The following is a 23,430-nucleotide window of genomic DNA, read 5'->3' on the forward strand; positions in this document are numbered from 1 at the left end:
TAATAATAACCGTGCACTTTAATATCTATACAAGGGGTTGTCTTTAGGGGCCAAGGGCAATATGTATTTATATTTTTTGCAATTTAGGAATGCAATTTATTTTTATTGGTACTTTTTACTAGTTTTGTGAAATTTTATTTATTTATAATGTAAATGCTTTGTGTGTCTTTTTAAACTCAACTTGACTCTGAGTAACTACTGCACAAGAGTTCCTATGTGTGAAAACACAAATGGCAAATAAAGTTCTTGATTCTTGATTCTTGCTACAAAGTGTTACCGGTTTGTTTTGTGACAGGACTCCGACGGCTGGGTCCCAGGGCCGTTTTAACAGCAGCGACAGGGCCTCTGCACTCGGAGCGCCGGTCTTTGCCGTCGTCAGCAACATTCTGTCAATCAGCAACGGCAACTTCCAAGGGAATCAAAAATCACAGATTTTAGACACACTGGTGCAGACATCTGACAAGAACTAAAGACAAATTCTTCCTCTTTGTTAGATTACACCCATCATACCTTGCTCTTGAGAGTCTGCAGAACATCCAGGTACGCAGCAAGCATAGCGAGGCTTAAGGATTCAATCATGGTAGTGTGTAACCACTGCGTCAGTTTGGTGTCCCAGTTCACGCTGGCTAATGCGTGCCGCACCTTCCTGGCACAGTTGTCCACGGCTATCCTGCGCAAGATCGGCTCATTGGAAGCCTAAAGGGAAACGCGATCACACGAGACACCAACAATGGCAATTATATACAAACGGCTTTATTCACACATATCACTTTACAGGATGATATGCTGCCTTGACCTAAAAAAACGCAAATCTCAAAATAACCGAGTAGGTGCTTTTCAAATGCTGGAGTACACATGCTCTTTCAAAAAAAAAGTATATTGCAAAAAGATTCATACTAGAATGCTGGTATGGCCAATATTAAAGTTGTGTGTAGTCAACATTGTATAATATCATTGATGATCTTTGACTCTTTGATTCTGTCGCAAGACCTAACCCTGTGTTTGGACACTACCCAGAGCTTTTAGTGTCCAAAACACACTGGGACTTGTTTGCAAGGTTTTTTTTCCTCTGCCAAAATGTGTTTACTCCTAACAGAGTACACAGTGTTGCAACAGCCTTTGTGATATGGTTGCATTGATTTTTTTAGGTTTATGACGGGTCATCCAATGACAATCCAATTAAGCACTGACGTAGGCTATATGAACTTCTTTAAAACAGTCATCAATGCCCGATTTTGTTTAACAGCGCAGAGGTTATCAAACAACAAACAAGGAAAAGCACACACACGGTTTCAAATACAGACTAAGCATTTAGTGTGTTCCATCATGTCCGATAGTTCTCACCCCCTGAATGCAGAATTTAAGTTGCTGCCCTCTGGTTCCCGCTTCAGTCAACCACCAACCAAAAACAAACCGATATAAATTCTCTTTCGTACCCTCTGCTATCTCTCTGCTTAACTCTGTAAAGAATAGGTAACGTCTGCACATAAGGCACACTTGGACTCAACTTTTAATGTTGTGGTATTTATTTCCCCATTTGGTCTGATCCTGTATTTTTAATCAATGTTGTTGTCTTTGTTGTCATGTACTGTATGTAAACTTCTTTGCTACTGCAGCAAAATTAGTTGCCCCTCTGGGACAATTAAAGGTCTTGAACTTGAATAGGCGCATGCAATGGTTGAGTTTCTGGGTCCTCATTTTTCAATATAAAAACATGCATTTTCACACAATTTTGGACCATTACTATTAACATGTCTGTCCCAAATGTTGGAAAGGCTAGAGCAGACAATAAATAAGTAACACTGAAAAAGCTTGAAGACATGACTAGCCAAAGAAGTCTACTGTTAAACCAACTACAATCATTAGATCTGATAAAATAACTGATAACTGACGACTGGTTTTAAATTTACAGGTGTTGAGAACAAAAATAAATGAGCACAACTTACATTTTCATTGGCCAGGCGGGCTAGTCTTTCAGCCTGTAGAGCTTTCAGGACTTTATTGAACAGTTTGTTCTGGGCCACTGACCATCCCGTCCTGAAACAGAATAATGACAAAGTCAAAACAACGGCCATCGTGATGTCATAAGTGTCGAGGAGATGACGAGTGAACGGTGGCTGGATCCAGATGTTTACTTGTTTACGTGTTCCTCCCAGTCGTCGGGGGGCGAAGGGCTCTCGGCGACCGTGCGAGCGAACAGAACATGGCGCTCGCACTCCTTCATCACGCTGAGAGCTTTCTGGTTATCGTACAGAGGAACAGGTGTCTCTGTGACCGTCTCCACATCCAACAAAGAATCAGAGTCTCTGCAGACGAGAAAGAAAAGAATACCAATCAGAAACGGGTTCATTGCCACAATAACTTACGCTTACGTGGAATTTGCCGTGGTGAGTGGTGCATGCATAAACAAACATATTGAGCATTAATGTGAAATAAACAATAAATACAGAAACAAAAATGTACATACAAAATAACATAACATGTTGCATGAGAAAAAAAAGAGGCTGATGGGTAGAGCCCGACCGATAAAGGATTTTTAAGACTAATACAAACATTTATTTAAAAATCCGATATGCCAACATGTTGGCCAATATACAGTATATATTTTTTTTTAAATAATCCAGAAACGCGTTACAAAATGTAAACAGATTTACACATTAGTTATTTGTAGTTATTTATGAGTTCTCCCTAAAATAATATAACAATTTGCTTTATTGAATTTATTTAACAGAACAGAGGAACATCAAAATATATTAATACAAATATATTAAATAACATGTATAAAAATACAAACTTAAAATATGAAACTTAAAGTCCTTTGAACAAAAACACAGTAACAAATAAAAAAAATAATCTGTTGCCAACAGAGACGCTGTAGAGCGTCCTCTGGTGGACACACTATGCAACGCCAACATGATTGACAGTCCATTTTTATTTTTGAAATATCAATTTATCAGAATCATTTGTCATTATAAATGACACTGATAAATGAATATTATGAATGAATAAAATATATAAAGATAAAAATATATTTATATTTAATCAGCCATTATAAATGCCGATACTGATATATCGGGAAATGTCTAATATCGGCAGATAATATTGGCTCGCTGATCTACCGGTCGGGCTCTACTGACGGGGTTAGTTCAAGGCAGAAAACTAGTTTAGTGTTTCAAATTCATCACTAGGGGATTTCACGGGATCGTTCAGAACTTTCCGATAACGGTACCGGTTCCTAAACAATACTTTTTTCAATGCCACTTTCATAAAATCCATTATGACAGAAAAACAAGCTTACAACGTTACGGCACAAATCTTATTATTTATGTTTTAGCTCGTATTACGTGAGCCGTCTCTGTGCGTAATGTAGAGTTTTTCCTGCCTGCCTCTATGATGTGTAAAATTAGACAGCCAATCACAAACATTATTAGATCACGGTAGAAGCATGCTGCATGCTGATTGGCTCATTGAAGCTGATGAGATTTACTCCTCAGGTATGCAAATTAGGGTATTTAATGACGAGGCATTTTTTGTCACTCACATTCGAGGCAATTCGGTCAGTGCCTGAAAAGTATTAAAATCGGTACCCAGCCATAGATACATGATAGAAATTTGCAATTATAGTAATATCCACCAAATTCCTAGCTGTAAATCTTGCTCACAATACTTGTTATCTATATTTTGTATTCATAGGACAAACCCATCTGTAAAACTCTGTTTATAATAGTATTCTTTTCTATATTTATTCATTACATATCCATGTCTTGCACTTATTGAACCAGTGTATTTCCTGCACTTACTGCTATTGCACTTCTGGTTAGACCCAAACTGCATTTCGTTACCTTGTACCTGTACATGTGTAATGACAATGAAGTTGAATCTAATCTAATTCTATGATACGAAGGTTTCTGACTCACGACAAGGCTTCGGGCTGGCGACGGGGGGTAACAAACAGCGTCCTGGTGGGCCGGGCGCTGCTGGCGTCTGGGTGGGCGTTCCAGGGCTTGGCATAGCTGTGGTCCAGAAACACCAGATCCAGCTCTCTTTCGTGAGCCGACAGCTGGAAGAGCAAGGACGTGCCCATCTTTCGTGCCGATATCTGGAAGTCTTTATCCCCACCTCGATGCATCCTCTTCCTGGGCCCCAAAGGGCCCCGGGAAGACCTCAACAGCTCGGGTGGATTCAGACCAAACTGGTGAAGAACAAAATATATTAAACGAGATAAACTGAGAAAAAAAACAAATCCCTTTCTTTGCTGACTTTTTTTTTTTTCTCCTCTTTCTTTTCAGTGGGGAAGGGGGAAGGGGGGTTTATTGGTTTAGATCATGTCTCTTTGGGACACCCCCCAAATATACATAATCTAAACCAGCAATTCCCCCCTTTGGGTGCTTGAGGGGGGGTGCGCAAGAGGGAAAATGTAATAGTGTAATAACTACACCAACACTTTTTAGTGGGATTTTTCAAGAACTAAAAACCTAAAATGGAAAACTTTGCTTAATACATTTTAAATTAAAAACTTACAAACATTTTAATAAATTAATAAATGTACCCAAAATGCACTTCAGTTCCAGCCAGTCAGCGTGTTAAAAGTAACGTACGTGTAGCGTAACATTATTGGCTTTACCGTTACCTATGCATGCCTACTAGCTGAAAAAGTTAATTTACACACTTGGCTAAAATCAGGGAAACGGTCAGGTGGGACATCTAAAGTTATAAGTCACGAAAGAGAGACTGAGGAATCTGAGGCGAGAGAAACGGAGAGATGCATTGGGCCCGAAGGACCGGGACGGGGAGAAGAAACTGAGCCAGAGACAGAGAAAGATTAGATGAGGGAGACCTAAAAGGAGGATCGGTGAGCACAGGCAAATCAAGAGGACATACTGTACGCTCATCATCCAGGCAAGTAGAGAAAAGACTGGGGCAACGACAGTGGGAATCAGACTGGAAGAAACCAAAGGAAATATGATGAAACTTCTTTGGGTCTGGGCTTCACTTGGACTGGCAGTGCACATGGCCCAAAGCCAGCGTGAGGTGTGCAGCGAGGTTCTGGCTTAACAGCTGGATGAAGCCCTCTTGTCTACGTCACCGCCTGAACACCCAGCATGCCGATGGAAGTCAAAAGGCCCTTACTTTAATTTGGGGAAAAAAAAGAACAGATTGGGGTTGGATCAACCCGGTCAGGATGTAGAAGGGGGTGCGTTGCCTCAAAGGATTAGGAACTGAAGCCCTAATCTTGTTAAAAGCACAATTTTTCTAAATGTGTGCATCATGTAAGAATCTAACATCTAATGTATCAACAAGCCTCCCAACTAACTTTATGCTGACTTTATATACTCCTGGCAAAATCTGTGAGGCGTGCGATTGGACTAAAAAAGGTTGTACATGATCTTGGTAAGCAATTTGACAACATTGTAGTAAAGATTTTCAAAGTGTGCTTGTTAAGAAACCAGCAGGCAAGCTAATCAAGCGCAAATTAGTGCATAAAATGTCACCAAAATAAAAGTAATTGAACCTCATAATTAATTACAAAAAAAAGGTAAAAACTGCAACAACAAAAAAAAAACTTTTTGAAAATAAATCCCCTTCCACTAGGTTGTTGACGGGCCTGGTGTTTTAGTTTTTCCTTTCTAAATTAACTGGATAAACTGCATTGAAGAGAGCCCACATGAATGTTTGTTTTTCATCTCTCCATCACATCTTTTATTGATTATGATTATGATTATGTATATATTGATCTATATTGATGATTTGCGTAAAACAAAAACATCAACAACAAAAAAACAATCCGAACGAGCAGTGACTTGGTGCTTAGTCCCCCCCACATTAAGACAGAATCAGAAAGACTTTTATTGTCAAATTAAGTTTGCACGTGCATGGGTCTTGGTGTGTTTAGAGCAAACAATAACCCCATAAAAATGGAATAAACGACCACAATAAAGCAAGGTACTGCAACAGTTAGGAACAGAAATATTGCCATCAAAACATGCCTGAAACGTTATAACAAATATGTTCAATATATCGGTTTTAGAAAGTCAAATAACATGCAACGTTACGATTTAGTGCAGGGTGTGCAAAGATATGAATCATTGCAGCCATGTACTAAGTATCATTATCATATATAATGGACCTGCTTTGGGATGATACGACTTATATTACTACTATTAACACGTCGGTTAAATAATATAATAACTTTACGTGTCTGTTAGCTCAATGTTTATCATTAATGCTACCGCTGTATAAAGGGGCTGAGGACTGTGGGCTGGCCTGCAATGCTAAAGTTAGCACAGCAAGCTAAAAGCTATCAAGCTGGGGTGTGTATCGCTGTTCTGCTGCTCACCTTTTCGCTCTATTATTCCATGTTTTCCCAAACGGTTTAAACTCTTCTTTTGAACTAAATAAGATCAAAAAATGACGTATTTCTGTTAATTACAGAGGTTTATTTAAAGCACAATTATTCCGTGCGTATAAGCCTTACTTCCTTTTGTTGTGTGATCTGTTGCCATGTTTGACGCCACATCCCTCCTTTCCGGGGCGCTTAGAACAACGACGACAGTCAGGGCTACACATGAAGAAAACTGGCAACCCAGTTTGTGGCGCGTCAGTGGGCGACGCAAAACATGGACTGGATTAGAGCAGATCCTGGATCAGAGCAGATCCTGGATCATTTACAACCCTTTAAAGGGTAATACCGTTGATTTTTTTTTTTCCAAACAGGACCATATTTTTCTATGTTTTTGTGTCTAAGTGACTGATGAGAACAACAATCTTTGAAATTAGTCCAGCATTAAGAAGAAGTAAGATAGCAGCGGTCGGCAGTGGCGAAACAAGCTATAATGTAAATGCCCAACTTGTATTTAAATTCACAAAAGTGCTTGTTTTGCCACTGATAGACTCAGATCAATTAGTAAACATTACTTTAAAAAACTCTGTCAAATCTTAAAATGAACCTAAGTTCCAACACGACTTTCACATTGCATGTTCTAGTGTTTTTATTTGTTGTGTTAAGACCATAAACTGTAAATATGATAACAGAGGACAATACATTCACACACACACACACACACACACACACACACACACACACACACACACACACACACACACACACACACACACACACACACACACACACACACACACACACACTTGCACTGACACTTTTGACTATAATATTTATGGTTAATGTCCTTTTACAGTCAAATGTTCATTGTTATTATTATTATTATTATTATTATTATTATTATTATTATTATTAATACTGTTATTATTGTTTTCTCTATACTGTCTTTTACTGTATTTCTTGCAAAAACGGATACTGGAATTTCAATTTGAGTCTGAGTCATCCCAAAAGGATTAATAAAGAGAAGTCTAAGTCTAAGTTAAAGTCTATGGTTGAGACAAATACAAACAGTGGTGAGTGACCTCTTCCTGTAAACTGCCCCCCCCCACTCTTATTTAATTCCAAAGGTCCCTGCAGAAGACCCTGTTTAAAAGACAGAGCCCTTCATTACACATCCAGGATACTTTAACCTCTTAGAGACACAAACCGGACGGAAATCTGACCGCCACGATGGTGAGTTTTAAGATGGTTATAAATTGTTTGTTGGGAGCTGAATTTATGTTATAAAAACTAATGTTTAGTAGTGGATAAAAGTAATAAAAATGGATTTTGACTCATTTTATCGATCTCATGTCATGGTTGTCAAAACGGCAACACTTTACAGAATGATTCGTGTTTTACAAAAGAAAGAGCTCAATCTTTTTTTTCAGCCAAGGACCTTTTAAAAGATGGAGAATACACCGAGGGCCGACTCATAGTCCAACAGTCACTTGGAATAATTTGAAGTAGTGGATTTATAAATGTATACAGTCTTTGTTATGTGAAAGAACAGCACAGGATAAATATTTTAAATACATGTTTCATGACATTTAACACCCCCTATTTGCAGATTTTGAGTGTTATAGATTTGGAAGATAAGAAAGTAATCCGTGAACTCTACTTTAGACTCAAAATCTAAATTATTATTTGTTGGACTATGAAGCCTTTTGGTAAAAAAAAAAATAAACAAAAAGAATTAATCTGGGAACTGCGATAGGCCTACATATCTGGATTCAGTATGCCAAGATCAAATGTTAAAACTGTGATGTTTGTCCCCCCCCCCCAAAGAAATACTTGGCTCTGGCTTTGCTGCTTTGTGCTCTGGCGTCACTGTCAAACGCCTTCTGCTACTACAAGGCCGAGAAACTGGGTAAAAAAAAATAAAAAAAAACAACCTCACAGACAAAGAGATACATTAAGCTACATTTATGTCACTTACATTTTGAAATATTCTCCACTTTGTCTTTCCACCCGTAGGCATGACCCACTGTCAGGACAATGAGGATCAGACGTGGCACGCTGTGGGGTCTAGATGGAGAAACAGTAGATGCATGGACTGTGATTGCAGTAGCTGTTGTTCTGCGTAAGTACAAAACATTTCTGTCTTTCTATGAGAACACTGCAATTTGGGTCCAAATATGATTTTTATTTTTTATAAATGAATCACCTTTTTGAGGGCCTAAACATACAAAAAACTCACCAAAATTGTCAGTCGCGTCAGGCCTGGTGAACATTTATGTATTTTAAGGGTTTTGTGAAAGGTGCGCAAAAATGGCTCGCTAGCGCCCCCTAACAGGCAACCTTCTACCCGTGAAAGTGCCCTGGAACGATGGTCAAACCCGTACCTCACTACCCGGGAACTGGTACCAGATCGTTTGACGTCACACACACACACTAGAGTGCGGATCGGGCCGGATTTTTCTGTCCGAGCCCGGCCCGCGTCCGACAGAGCAGTAACCGAACCCGACCCGAGCCCGACAGGCTTTAAGATATTTATGTCCGAGCCCGACCCGAGCCCGACACAGTTAAAATCGCATTTGTTTCTCATACTAATGACACATGTACGTTTGTTTGTGTGGAAGCTTTTATTAAGCAACTGTAGGAAGGCATTGGGAAATGTCAACAGATGAGCGCATCAATGCACACGGGGCAACAAGCGCCATTACCTACATAATAAGCTGTTTTAAATTCAAAATGTTCAACGCCTTATCGCGCTGATGTGACCGAGCCCGACCCGAACCCGAGCATCCTTTCTAAAAATCTGTTCGAACCCGGCCCGGCGGGTACCGTCGGGTCCCGTCGGGTCCCGTCGGGCTCGGGTCGGGTATCCATCCTCTAACACACACATAAACAACAATGGCGACCCCTGTTGGTGCTTTACAGACGCGGTAATTAACGGTGAGAAATAGAAAAGTAGCCAACATAGAGTAATTCTGCACATTGTAATTAAAACAATACACAAACGATTGTGAACTACTACAGGTTATGTTTATTAAATAAAGCCCAAAATCATTTGCAGATTCAAAATTGCTAGCTAACATCAACGTTAGGTAGCCGCTAGCTAACGCTAGCTAGAAGGGTTTGTAGTGACTTTGCATGGATACGTGAGTTTTGACTTGAAGTTGTAACTTATGGGCTAAAAACTGTGTCTTGAACGCAGCACCCCCCCCCCCCCCCCCCCCCTCCCCCTTTAACTCGTTCCCGTAGATTAATTAAAATTGGTACACATATGTATTATGGTGAGAAGTACAAACAGCCTCTTAGACCTACTCCCTAAACTCAACAGGAAGTCTGTCTTTACACACCCTGCTAACTGTGTGTTTAATGTGTACTTGCAGGTATTCAACCCCCAAACTTTTCCCTGAAGATTGCATGTCAGTTTTTGACTCAAAAGCTTGCCAATACATAGTGCACAAGAAGGACGACCCATCCGTATTATGTCCGATTTACGCAGCAGTGGGGAAGTGATGGCTGTTTGGAAGGTCTGCAGTATTTTCGTGGACGAGAGAGAAAGACGGAGGTGTGATCCCCCCCCCCCCACGGGCTTCTCACTGGGAAACACTTCCTGTTTTGTTGGTTGTAACACACAACCAAACATGAAACATGAAAATAAACTAAAATCTCAACAAAACAAAAACAATTGTACAGTTCTTCACTATTCCCTTCTTTTTGCCTAACTTTGTTTGTTTGAGAAATAACAGAATCTCAAGTACACAAAAACACAAACTACTCCATGAATTCTGCACTTGAACAAACACAACAGACATAAAAAACATTCACGCTTAGTCAGTTACACGGAAGGGTAACGCAACACTTATTTCTATCATTTTACTCAGTGTCAATACATCAGTGGACGTAGACTCATAAAACACATTACATTGATAACATCAATCCAAACCCTGCTTCTCTTACATACTGATTCAGATGATACAACAGAAGTCAAAATGACTTTATTCTACTCTAACACCTCTCTACTCTGACTCTGATGTAGAGCTGGAGATCTATCCTTATGTAACTGACAGCTTTATTTGGAGAGAATATGAAATAGAAGAGTAACGTCAGGTCAGGTATAGCCTGTATACGCGACGTTCCACTTCTGGGATTGCTCCGATGTCGCCAGATATTCCCCCGGATGTCTCTTATTTAGGCCGGATGTTCGTTACCTTCCACTTTCTTTGTTTTGGCATTTTAAACTCCGGTGGATTGTCTTTTTTGTCTGATGTCTGATTGTTGATCAGCTATGTTTTTAGTGTATATTGAACTTAACGTTTTCTTATATTTAACTTTAATAGTAGTACTTTTACCCAATTTATAATATATTGTAATTGTTATGTTGTTATGTAAATATGTAATTTTACTTTTTAGGGTGACTTGTTACAATCTGTCTAAGGACTGCAGATGAAAAATAGCCTTTTGGCTTAACTCTGGCGTATTGACAGAAATGTCCTTTAATATGCATTGTATTAAATAAACAGACCCTCCTCCGCAGCGCTGTGGAGGAAGGTCTGGCGATGCAAAACTATAGATCCAGAATCTTTAGATGGAGCAAAATTCCTCGTATGTGTCCTCATACCTGGCAAATTAAACAAATAAAGCGGATTCTGAAAATCCAAACAAATACGGTCTTCTCAAAAGTATTTGTTATTGTAGTATTCAGAGTATTCGGGTTCACCGAGTTTATATTTCTACTGATCATGTGGTTTAAAAGCAGCCACTTACAGTATCACCACCAGGCGGCAGGTCAAGCCAACACACTGTATTTCATTCCTCTCTTCCCCTGCATAGAGAGAGAGAGAGACTTGAAAACACAAAAAGAGTTTTGCAAACACTTCCAGGGTCTGAGGATCTCTCTGTTGCATGGTACTGTCATTAACAAAAAGCAGCAGCGGTGGGAGGTTGGGGAGCTCTTCTCGTCGTTGTGCATGCAGTGATGAGAGGGTCCCGACCACAGTGAGAGACCCCCAACACTCACTCACTGCTTTCTCTCTTCTCTCCCCTCCACTTCAACCTCTGAGTTACACTCAGCGCTCTCCTTTGGATTATCTATTCTTCTTTTTATGCTGAAGACGCCTGTGGAGGATTGGGGGGGGGGAAAAAAGACTCTGCAAGGAGGATTAACTTTGCAACTTTTTTTTTTTTCGTCTTCCTTTACTGAAGTTGAGATTTTCTTCAGCTGGAATAATGTCTTTGCGTTGGAGTAGAAGCTCCTGGTTTCCAGTTGTGTTTGGTGCTGCGCTGGTGGTTCTAACCGCGGGTAACGCTGGACCGAACCAGGACAGGAAGCAGCCAAGAGCGTCCACATGCTTTGGAGGCTTCGATCTCTACTTTGTTTTGGACAAGTGAGTTACCTGACTCACATGATGACTCAGCATGATGTCTGTTGACAAGTGAAAACTACTTATGTTGAATTCCAATACAAACATTAGCTATGTGATACACTGTATGACATATTTTATTTACATGTCATGCTGCTAAATGACACATCCCACACACCAGATAACACCAATACAAAAGACGTTTGAGCCACAGCTTCAGGTTCAATGTCCACACACACACAACATAATCTACTTTGTTGAAAAAAAGGATTAACAAAACATATTACAGCAGCCACAACACAATAGTGTAACACATAAATCCAACTTGAACTAACCATTTCATACACAAAACAAATCAAAATGTTTTATGGTCAAACCACCAAACCAAACAGATCTATATCCTGCCTCATCTCTTACTTCAACTTTGTTAAATCATACATCCAGTTGATTTAGAGAAATCTATTCTTTTTGTGATATCCTGCATTGTTTATCTTATTGACTGAGAATATTCCACTCACCAGTCTCTGCTTATGGCCTTAGAAAAAAAGACCATGCATATATATGCATGAAGTACATTTGCAGTATTTTCTGTGGTTCCTGTATTTTGTATTTATTATAAGGATCCCCATTAGCTGAACTATAGTCTTCCTGGGGGCCAAAACATTTAATCAGACAATATTAAAACATTTCATGACATATAAAGAAAAGAATATCTCTTACAGAACAAAAAAGTAAAAACAAAAAAAAATGAAATTAATATAAACAATAAACCAAGCAATTAGACAAATACCTTGAAAACAAATGTGGTTCTCCCGTCGTAGTGTCAAAATGTTTTCGTGACATCATCCCCGTTTCTGTTATTATAACGCCCCCTGGTGACAGGGCTCTAAAAGGCCTCCATCTTTACATTGCAGCGTTGCATGTGTCTACAGATGGTGATGATTGGTGGGTGTGTTTCATGTTTCCCCCATTCAGCAGTCCGCTGGTGTTCATCCTCATTAACATAACATATAGCACGTGGGCAGGTCTTCTGCAGAACTACGTGCTCCAAAAAAGTCACATCTCGTCCTCTTCTAGTTCTAACATGGTGTGGGATTCTTACGTGTGACACGGGATGTTTGGGTCTCCCTGCAAAGTTGGATACGTTGATTTAGAAACACTTTCCATGATTTTGCTGACCTGTGCTTTCTTTCAGGCACGCATCATGGCCCCCTGATCAGAACTGCCTCATTGACCTGTTAACATTTTGATGAGGCGTGATTTGCTTCCTGTAATTTCTTAGCGTTTTTGCAGCTATCTGCAGGAAGTGCATGATGTATATGTAAGTGAGAACTCCTCTTCCCATGCTCTGCTAATTTAGCTAAACAGGAATTGAGCAATCTCGTCAACAAAAGCGAGTCAAGTGGAAACTGTTTAAGGTTCTCAAAAGGGGTCAATGTCCTACACGAGTGGTGTTTACCTGAGTTATCCTGACTGGGAGTTAAATAGAAAGCACTTTAGGTTGTAGATAAATAGGCACACAGCTTTATGTAGCCAGGCTGTTGTGTTTGGACTGTAACAGACTGCTCACCTTTTGACATTTGTGTTTTCTTCAAATGTGTCTTGAAACTATTTGTTTATATTACATCCAACTCATCATTTTCTGATGTGGAAGTGAGGACTGCAGTCGACCATCTCCCTCTCTCATAGCTCGCCCTGCAGGGTAGTGGTCGACCGATATGTTTTTAGTTCTTATTTTTAGTATCCCGATGCCAATATTTAACCCTGTGGGTTTAAAGAGTATTTTCACATTTCTTCTTAACCCTTGTGTTGTCCTCCCGGGTCAAAAAGATGAACACTTATTTTATTTATTTTTTACTCTTTTTTCCAACATTTGACATTTTCAACGCATTATTTTTCTTTTATTTCACTACCACTACCTTACTACCACTAGTTTTACACTAAAATCCATCCTTTTTGTGATAATTTGGTTAAAAAGGCCATATTGCTGATATAGACATTTTTAAAAGGGGTCAAATTTGACCCGAGGACAACAGGGGGGTTAAATGGGGTATTTAGGGTATTTGCATAAAACAGATCCCCATGTGTCTCATTTCAAAATGTTCAGAACAAACTATAAAACAGTTTTAAAAAAACAGACATTTTGATAAGCATCAACACTGATACATGCATGTATGAATGTATATTGATATCCACATAATTAGATAATCCATACTGAGAAGCTTCTCTCTTCCTAAACCTTTTATCCCTTCATCTTTCTTTCCTAACATCAGAAAAAGGATCCAGAGGACTTTGTGGTCCTTGCTACAATCCAATCAGTGGTGGAATGTCACTAAGTACATTTACGCAAGTACTTGTACTGTACCTCAGTACAAATGTTGAGGTACTTCTACTCCACTACATTTCAGATTGTGCTATTTACATCACCGCAAAGTCATGAAATACGTGTGGCAGGGCATCTTTAAATACATTTTGAATGCCGGACTTTTACTTGTACCTCTCTACAGTTGGGTCACTTGGTAGAGCAGGCGCACATATGTAGAGGTTTACTCCTTGATGCAGCGGCCGCGGATTCAACTCCGAACTTCAGCCCTTTGCTTCACCGCCCCCCCCCCCCCCCCCCCCCCCCCCCCGTTCCCCTTTCATGTCAGCAGCTGTCCTGTGAAAATAAAGGCCTAAAAATGCCCTTCTTTCGCCACTGAATCCCCTATAAGCAGAAATGTAAACAGCAGGTCTGTTTGGAGTTCATCAGCAGAGAGGGACCAGAGTTGTGATGACAGAGCTGGATGCATGAAGGCGTGATGAGGGTACAACAACACGGGTAGAGTTGCAGGTGCATTTATGGAGATGTTAACAGTAATCTGAGGAGCACGACAGCATTGCTACTCCTCAGAGCTCACCAGCCGTGCTGCCCAAAGCATTTACTCATGCACATCTGTCCAGCAGGCTCTTTCTAGGCTCCTTTTCACATTCAAAATCTAAACCACTGACAGATTACTCACCTACCGGCACAGTCCAAAATTATTTTCGGATTACTGTTGTTTTTTGGCAGGTGAATGAAGCAAATCTTCACTTTTAACCAGAGTTTGGCTGGTGGATGGTGCTAATTTTGGATCCTACCTACTGGGCACAGGCCCATGGGTCGTCAGGGGGCGATGACTGCAAAGAGATGCAAAAGAACTTCTTGAACTGTAAAACCACTACAAAGACACGCTAAATAAATACATCGAGACAAAAAACAACAAGCATGAGATGCAAAAGGCTTACAAAGAGATGCAAAACTACAAAGAGATGCAAACGCCACTGTCACACTAAATGCTTGCTCCTGTGGCAATTACTGGAATGGTTGGGTCTTTGTAAATTATAGAGTGTGGTCTAGACCTACTCTATCTGTAATGTGACAAGATAACTCTTATGATAAATAAAACTGAACTGAAAACTACAAAGAGACATAAAGCAACTGCATAGAAACAAAAGAACCACTTAACCCTCCTTTGACCCATTTTCAAAAAGCTTCCATATCAGAAATTTGGCTTTTCTTTCAACCAAATTGTGAAAGAATAACTTGAATTGTTCCCTACAACGCTCTTCACAAGTAAAATAAAGTAAAATAAGTTTACTACTTTCATTGAATTTGGGTTTTTTCATTCAACTTTATTAGCCTGAATGCCAGCTGAACTTAGCCCCGCCCACAACAGTTGAGGTTGGGAAGTTCATATTCTGACTAGAATCTGAGTATGACCACGTCAGGCTACAATTTTAAAGCATTTGAAAGAAAAACGGTGAAAGTAAAAGGTTGAAAGTGAAAGTAAAAGTGACAAAAGGAAAAAAAAAAATCAACAAAAACTTTGAAAAAAGTGACAAAAACGTTGAGAAAAGCTTCAAAAACAACAAAAAAGTGACAAAAACATTATTAAAAGCAACAAACAAAGAATAGTTTGTATTTTACATTTTGATCCAGAAAAACAGAACGTTTCCTGGTCGACGGGAAAACAACACAAGGGTTAAATATGCAAAGAGACAAAAAAAGAGACCCAAAACTACTATAAGGAGACATAAGATGACTACGAGGAGACACTAGAGTCACAAAAAAGACAACATAGAGAAACAAAAAGGACCACAAAATAATGCAAAACAACAACAAAGAGACACAAAGTGACGCAAAATGACCGCTGGTCTGGCTTTTCTGGAATTTCAAAACCGACCACAACGGCGGCTCGTTTGGTGTACGATCGCATATTTTACAAATCATCGAAAGGTGTTTCTGAAAACATTTTAGGCGAGAAATAGGCCGTGCAGCTGCTGAATCGGTCTTCATTCAGATCGACAAAGGTCAGTTTAAAGGATTTTCGTCAGATTTTGAGAGGCGTTTGAGAGTCACGCTCATCCCGCTTGTCGTTTCCAGATTAGCGCTCCACCGATCAGATCGGTCATTGAGTCCGACTGCCCGCCTTCTGATTCAAAATGTCACGACGGCCCAGATGTAAGCCGACGGCTCCTCCGACGGACGACGGCACGGAACACACCGAACAGACTCGAGTCACTGACCTCGCCAGACTGTCCGGCGTCCTCTCTGTATGTCTGTCTGTAAAAAAAGAGATTTGAGCTGTGTGTCCCTGTGTGTGTCACTAGCATAGTGTGTGTGTCTGTGTGTGTCACTAGCATAGTGTGTGTCAGCGCCTTTAGATGCACAGCGGCGGTGAAAAAAGAAAGAAATCCTTACATTGATTTGGCTTTTTCTCTTCTCAGATCTGGGAGTGTGCAGCATCACTGGACAGAAATCTACAACTTTGTTGAACATCTGGCTCATAAATTCATAAGGTAAAACGAGCCCTAATTGTGTCATGAATACACGAATGATCACTGATCTCAGGGTGTCTTACTCTTCTCCTTGTCCCAGTCCACAGTTGCGGATGTCCTTCATTGTGTTCTCCACTGAGGGAAGCATCTTAATGAGCCTGACAGAAGACAGGTGGGTGCAGATTTGAATCCTTTGCTTCTCTCTCTCGTGCAGCTGAGAGGAACGAGTGTTTAAGCTGCAGCACATTTGGACCACGCCGTTATGATCCCTCTGGATTTTTATAACCAAGAAGATTCCAGACAGATACTTTCCCTCGAGATCTGTCTACAATGTCGTTGGTCTGCTCAACTACTTCATCATGTGTTTTTTCTGACACATTGTGGGCAGTTTACGTGTCTAATCTTTCCTCAGCAGTGTCACAAAATATTTTCACTGCTTCCCTCATATCTTATTCGACAAAGGGCTCATTTCCTGCCAATCTGCGTGACACCGTCTCGAGCCAATACGAACCAAGACTGTTTCAATCTGTCATCTGTTACACATTCCTGGGTTGGTTTTTTTCTGCAAATGCTGCCCCGATGGAAACTATTACTCCGTCACCACGCCTCTCAGTGTCTGTTTGTAGTCCAAAGTATGTTCACAAGTGAATCTGACAAAGGGAATATTTTTCAATTAGATTAGATCATCAACAATGTGGGTTAGTTACGTCGTCTTCTGTGTGTCTGCTCAGGGAACGCATTCGTAAAGGTCTGGAGGAGCTCCACGGGGTTCGTCCAGGGGGAGACACCTTCATGCATGAGGGCATCCTGAGGGTAAGCCGCCTCGGCATGTCCCCCGACAAGTGGTTTGATCCCCAAACTGGGTCCAGAACACACAGCACACTGTCCAGAGAGCTGCATGCTACCAGATAGATATTCTTCTGTTTCAAACTAGCTTTTCTATTTCTTTTTTCCCCACAGGCCAGTGAGCAGATATACTACGGAAACACAGAAGGTGTGATTTACTTTTCTTTACTTCGATGGGCTAAATTGTTTCAAATAACTAAGGATGAATTAGAACTTTTTTTTTTTATGTATGACTAATTTGGTCAATTCAGCAGTTCCCAGCTATGGGGTTGAAAAAGGGGTCACAAGATACATCTGAGGGGTTGTGAGATGATTAATAAAAAAATTAAAAATCTGTTGCATGATATTGCAGCAGTACTCAATGAGCAACTTACTTGCTCAATGAATCCAAAATCCAAAAGCATCTCGTACTGTACATGAAACCGCAGATATTAACGTAACGTGGAGCAGGAGTAACGGATTCCGGGTTTCGTCCTCTCCAGACTGAATGATATTGAAATCTTCGTGTTGGTGTGGTCCCAGAACGTGTCATTTCTAATTTCTGTTCTATTGGCAATGAACGAAATTTTACGTTTAACCCTCCTGTTGTCCATTTTCTAAAAGGTTTCTATATCACACATTTGTTTTTTTCAACCAAACTTTCAAAAAAAAATACAACACTCTTCACAAGTAAAGTAAAGGCTCAGTTCACAACTTTCATTGAATTTGGGCGTTTTATTAAATGTTATAGTATTTGAACGTTGAAAAAAAAAAGTGTCCATAATTTTGGAAAAAGCTTCAGAAACGCTGCGAAAAAGATCTACGAAAACAACAATAAAATGCTGAAAAAGATCTACAAAAACATCGTAAAAAGTGACAAAAATGTGGGAAAAAAACGGACAAGAAAAGCTGGGAAAAGTGACAAATGTTGAAAAAGGACAACTCAAATTTTGACCCAGAAAAATCAAATATTGCATGGTCGAAAGACAACACAAGGGTTAATAAATTGTCAACGTGATTCATGTTGCTTTGCTGTATTTGGCTCAGTATTAGTAGTAGCTAACGAAAAAACATAACTGACAGTTGTGTAGCTGTGTAGCTGGCTAGCAATGCCCTTACCCCATGAATTACACTTCACAAACGTCTTGATATAAGTTGTTCTTTTATGTTTTATTGGCTATGGGGCCAACACGTTTGTGCCCTACGGCTTATTATTCAAAGCGCGTCAAACATGCGCACAATGTTTTCATCTGCTTATTTGATTAATGAATGCTAACGGGCCCCTCTCATGCTCGCCAAACAACAAACTACAGTAACACTGTAATTTCCCATTTTTTTGGGATATCTATCTATCTATCTATCTATCTATCTATCTATCTATCTAAATGACTATTACCAGAAGTAGCAGACTACTGAGCTTAGGTAGATCACCCATAGGAAGATGTTTGGAATAATTCTATTATAAGTAATAAAACTAGCAACAATGTTGGTTACACATAATATACATATAAATCATATATTATTAGTTAAATTGATGTATTGATCATGTCCTGTCCCCTGGAGGGGCCCCCTAATGTAAAGACGTCACTGTTTTAACCCTCGTGTTGTCTTCCCGTCAAAACTGAAAATCAACACTTTCGTTGACGCTTTCTAGCAATGTTTTTAACTTTTTTGTACGTTTTTGTCCCTTTTTTCAACACTATTGACGTTTTTTATGACGTTTAACACTACGTAACACTAACTTATTAACTCTAGTTTTACAGTTATTTTGGGAATTTATGGTGAATAAATCTCATTTATAGGAAATTATACCTAATGGTTGAGTTAAAAAAGCAAAAATTAGGAATTATTGAGACTAAAATTAAAGGAAAGTATTTTGATGGATAATCACAGACTGGAATATGTCAACTTTTACTCAATACTATTTCAAAACCACTTACATTTTTTGTTCAAATGCTATAAAATTGAATAAGACGCCCCAAAATTAATGAAAGTAGAAATTTGTACTTGCCAAAGAGCGTTGTGTGGAATCAATCATGTTAATTTGGGGAATTAAAAAGAACACTGATATGGGAAAACGGGTCCATTTGACCCGAGGACAACATGAGGGTTAACGTGTCCCAAACCAAAACAGGTGGGAGCCACTGAGTTTAAGTGACAGCGTGGATTAACTCCTTGACTTGGAAATTACTTAGTGAATGAGTTAATTGGGTTCAAACCTTCAGGGATGTAACTCATGATTGTAGGATTTAGATGCTATCGGATAAGCTACAAAATGACAGTTATCTCAACAATGCTGCATGGTTATTTGCAATAAAGGAGGATAAAATAAGATAAGAGTGTGTGATTGCAAGCAGGGGGGAGGGTGACTGAATTCTTTCCGCCTGCAGGTTATCGCACCGCCAGTGTTATCATCGCCCTGACAGACGGAGAGCTGCACGAGGATCTTTTCTACTACGCTGAGCGGGAGGTGAGAGAGATCAAATGGGTCAAACAAATTCTAACCAGGTGAAACATGTCACTGAGCGTGTGGAGGGCCAGATCAAACACGGACACCCTATACATCACCCCTTTGATCCTCTTACTGTAGCCTGGAAAAAATTAGGTCAGAGCATTTGGCAGATTTACACATCCGAGTCCAGTCGTTGTCTTCACATCTGCACTGGGATGTAATGATTTATCTGATCTTCAGACCATTCGGGTACTACAGGCGAAAGGGTGTGAAAGCCTGAGGCGTTAATCAGCTTTCAGTAGGGAGGGTGGTGAGGGAGGGGGGTGGGGGGTCTTATGGGGCTCAAATTCGTTAAATCTTTTAAGTTTTTAAAATATCTTGAACGTTGTGTCATTTCCTCTCAGTCTCTCTGACTAGAGCGGCAAATCAAGCGAAGAAGGTTCTATTACTGGGGAAATATGGGCGTTCATCTGTGAACTCTATTGAAAAATTGGGCTTCAAGATTAGGTATGCTGCTCAATTCCTCCCCTGCGTACATAATAACTTAAAAATAAAAACATCAGGCAAGTTTGGCGTCTTTTTAGGTGGCAGGAGTGGAAATTAGTCGCCCTCAACATTTGTTGTGTTCTGGTTTCAGATTAATGAAGACAGTCGGAGAACTGTAAAGTCCAGTTCAGACCAAAGATTTCAGAGCGCGTTCTGAACCGGCCCGTCTCTGCTCAACTCAAACCAGCTGATGGTTTTGCTGCGACACAGCTGTTTTTACAACGTCACCTGTTTCAACAGCCAATAGAGAAGTCAGCTGGTAAAGTCAGCTATAAACTATAGAAATAAAATGAGCTGTAACCCATTTTATATTTATGTTACATAAATAACTGGTCGATATGGCAGAGTTTTTGGCCAGAGCTGCAACGTCCGCCCGATAGCTCGGTAATGTTAAATGGTCAAGCGAGATATAGAGAGACTGAAGAGAGGGAGCGCCCGGCGGCGTTAGAACAAAGCTGTGAATCAGAGAAATAAAACAGGTTTTCGCCGATTCAGCTCTCGAAATGCAACTGTAGCAAGCATTGTTTGTCAAATCTATATCATGTCAATCTATTGTCAAATGGCTTAAAGGTCCCACAACATGAAAATGTCACTTTATGAGGTTTTTTAACATTAATGTGCGTCCCCCCAGCCTGCATATGGTCCCCCAGTGGCTAGAAATGGTGATAGGTGTTTAACCCGAGCCCTGGGTATCCTGCTCTACCTTTGAGAAAATGAAAGCTCAGATGGGCCAATATGGAATCTTACTCCTTATGAGGTCATAAGGGGTAAGGTTACCTACCCTTTCTCTGCTTTGGCCGCCCAGAGAATTTGGTCCACTCATGAGAGAGAGACATCATGGCTTTCAAACAAGCAAAGTGGCAGTTGGTCAAGGCCACACCCCCAGCCTCCACCTTGCCCCCCTCCTCCTCAAAAGCTACAGACTCAGAAATGGCACATTCTAAGGAAAGCTCATTGTGGGACTGGCTGTAGAGGCTGGAATTCTGCACCAAGGCTAAATTTTGGGAAACCGACTTTACATACAGTATTAGGGGACCACTACGGTCTATATAAGAGACTTCAGATACATTATTAGGGACCACTAAGGTCTATATAAAGAGACTTCAGATCCAGTATTAGGGGACCACTAAGGTCTATATAAAGAGACTTCAGATCCAGTATTAGGGGACCACTAAGGTCTATATAAAAGAGACTTCAGATACAGTATTAGGGGACCACTAAGGTCTATTAAAAAGAGACTTCAGATACAGTATTAGGGACCATAAGGTCTATATAAAGAGACTTCAGATACAGTATAGGGGACCACTAAGGTCTTATAAAAGAGACTTCAGATACATTATAGGGACCACTAAGGTCTATATAAAGAGACTTCAGATCCAGTATTAGGGGACCACTAAGGTATATATAAAGAGACTTCAGATCCAGTATTAGGGGACCACTAAGGTCTATATAAAAGAGACTCAGATACAGTATAGGGGACCACTAAGGTCTATATAAAAGAGACTTCAGATACAGTATTAGGGGACCACTAAGGTCTATATATAAACATCCAAAGAGCACCATGTCATGGGACCTTTAAAAATAGTGCATATAGCTGCCGTGAATAAAGCATGCCCCCGGATCCCCCCCAGTATAGCTGAAAATGTCTTAGGAGGTCTAAGGTTGCCATTCAGTCTCAACCCTGAAAGCCACAGGCATCACTACTCGTACTCTTTAATTTATAATGTGTAACTAAAGTATGTGACTTGTGTAATCTGTTTTGCATTCAGGCATCTGTGTGACATTTCTATTATCATGATGTCTGACTAATATTATTCACCAGGAACATGGTGTTGCCCAACTTCTTGTGAAATCTTGACAAACACAAGTCCTTTTTCAACAATGTTTTGGACGATGTTATGCAATGCAGAGGTGTAATGGATCCCAGGTGCTGAGCTTCTTCCTGTTTTTGCTGTAAATCTGTTTATTTGACAGGCCAACCGTTCCCGAAGCCTGGGTGCCTCGGTTTACTGCGTGGGCGTAAAGGACTTCAACGAGACGCAGGTATGTTTTTAGTCAGTGCCTCAATGTCTCGTGACATCTAAGCTTCAGGGAGTCTTTTAAATCAAACTCAGATTTTTAAAAACATTGAATTCAATTCAATTTTATTTATGGTGTCAAATCATAACAAGATGTTATCTCAGGACACTTTACAGATCTAGACCACATTCTATAATTTACAGAGACCCAACAATCCTCATTCCCCCTAACAGCAAGTATTTGGTGGGATTAAAACCAGTGCTTTTGTAAAAGGGCTTTCCGTAAAGGAACAGTTCTCCCCAATTTAAAAAGAATCCACTTCTATCAGTCTAAACTATTTATACAACTATTAAACAGAGCAAAGGAGCCCTTGGGTTGCCAACTCTCTTTCCAGTGAACTGAAGTAAAAGTTTAAGAGTTTTACCCTCATGTCCTCGGGTCAAATTTGACCCGGTTTGAGTTTTTTTTTTAATCACAAAAAAATGGGCCTTTGAAATAAGCGCTGAACATGTCAACATTAGAAATATCAAATTACTTTGGAAAAAACATCCAAAAAAGCACCCACAACATTGAAAAAGTGACAAAAATGTTGGAAAAAAGGAATAATAGTGTTGAGAAAAAAAAACGTCCTTTTTTTTATGGTTGACGGGAAAGCAACACAAGGGTTAAACAATGACATGAGATTTAACACAACAATTTAAACAGCATTATGCACGTATTTGGCAGCCTTGTGATTACAGAGTGATTAAATGAGATCTTTTCTCTTCACTATGTGGCTTGAAAATAGTTTGTCTCCTAAAAACATGAAATTAGGTAATATTGTTGATCGGGTTCATATGAGTCACCGCTGTAATCAGTCGTTCTGTCAGCTTAACTAAACCTGTCTCGGATGAATCGGTGTGCAGTTGTAATCACGTGTTTCCTCTCCAGCTGGCGAAGATTGCTGACAGTAAGGACCACGTCTTCCCTGTGAATGACGGATTTGAGGCCTTGCAGGGAGTCATCGACTCGGTGAGCATTTTAAATCCCGACACAAGCATTTTCAAACAGCACTTGTCGTTGAATATATTGCCAACAGTGTAACGCATTGCTTA

The 23,430-nt window shown here is 40.0% G+C and overlaps 3 protein-coding genes across 4 annotated transcripts in view; 2 read left to right on the forward strand and 1 right to left on the reverse strand.

Annotated features, from left to right (window-relative positions):
* The window catches only part of kansl3 (KAT8 regulatory NSL complex subunit 3), an 18,502-nt gene extending 10,142 nt beyond the window's left edge, over nt 1–8,360 (reverse strand). For both annotated transcript variants that reach the window (XM_032517061.1, XM_032517060.1), the window contains exons 1-6: nt 8,319–8,360; nt 3,918–4,192; nt 2,136–2,306; nt 1,947–2,037; nt 511–696; nt 278–406 (exon numbers count right to left, since the gene is read on the reverse strand). In XM_032517061.1, coding sequence (XP_032372952.1) covers nt 278–406; nt 511–696; nt 1,947–2,037; nt 2,136–2,306; nt 3,918–4,192; nt 8,319–8,360 — 894 coding nt within the window. The remainder of the gene's footprint in view (nt 1–277; nt 407–510; nt 697–1,946; nt 2,038–2,135; nt 2,307–3,917; nt 4,193–8,318) is intronic.
* Nucleotides 7,458–9,989, forward strand: msmbl (microseminoprotein, beta-like). The gene is made up of 4 exons (XM_032517059.1): nt 7,458–7,573; nt 8,168–8,249; nt 8,357–8,462; nt 9,718–9,989. The coding sequence occupies exons 1-4, from the start codon at nt 7,571–7,573 to the stop codon at nt 9,845–9,847; spliced, it is 321 nt and encodes a 106-aa protein (XP_032372950.1). The 5' UTR covers nt 7,458–7,570; the 3' UTR covers nt 9,848–9,989.
* A 1,180-nt stretch (nt 9,990–11,169) lies between these two features.
* antxr1a (ANTXR cell adhesion molecule 1a) overlaps nt 11,170–23,430 on the forward strand; it is a 32,979-nt gene continuing 20,718 nt past the window's right edge. The window contains exons 1-8 of the mRNA XM_032517018.1: nt 11,170–11,718; nt 16,444–16,515; nt 16,595–16,666; nt 17,226–17,307; nt 17,455–17,488; nt 19,710–19,789; nt 22,292–22,360; nt 23,267–23,347. Coding sequence (XP_032372909.1) covers nt 11,561–11,718; nt 16,444–16,515; nt 16,595–16,666; nt 17,226–17,307; nt 17,455–17,488; nt 19,710–19,789; nt 22,292–22,360; nt 23,267–23,347 — 648 coding nt within the window. The 5' untranslated portion in view covers nt 11,170–11,560. The remainder of the gene's footprint in view (nt 11,719–16,443; nt 16,516–16,594; nt 16,667–17,225; nt 17,308–17,454; nt 17,489–19,709; nt 19,790–22,291; nt 22,361–23,266; nt 23,348–23,430) is intronic.

This window comes from Etheostoma spectabile, chromosome 5 (assembly GCF_008692095.1).
Source record: "Etheostoma spectabile isolate EspeVRDwgs_2016 chromosome 5, UIUC_Espe_1.0, whole genome shotgun sequence".
NCBI lineage: Eukaryota > Metazoa > Chordata > Actinopteri > Perciformes > Percidae > Etheostoma > Etheostoma spectabile.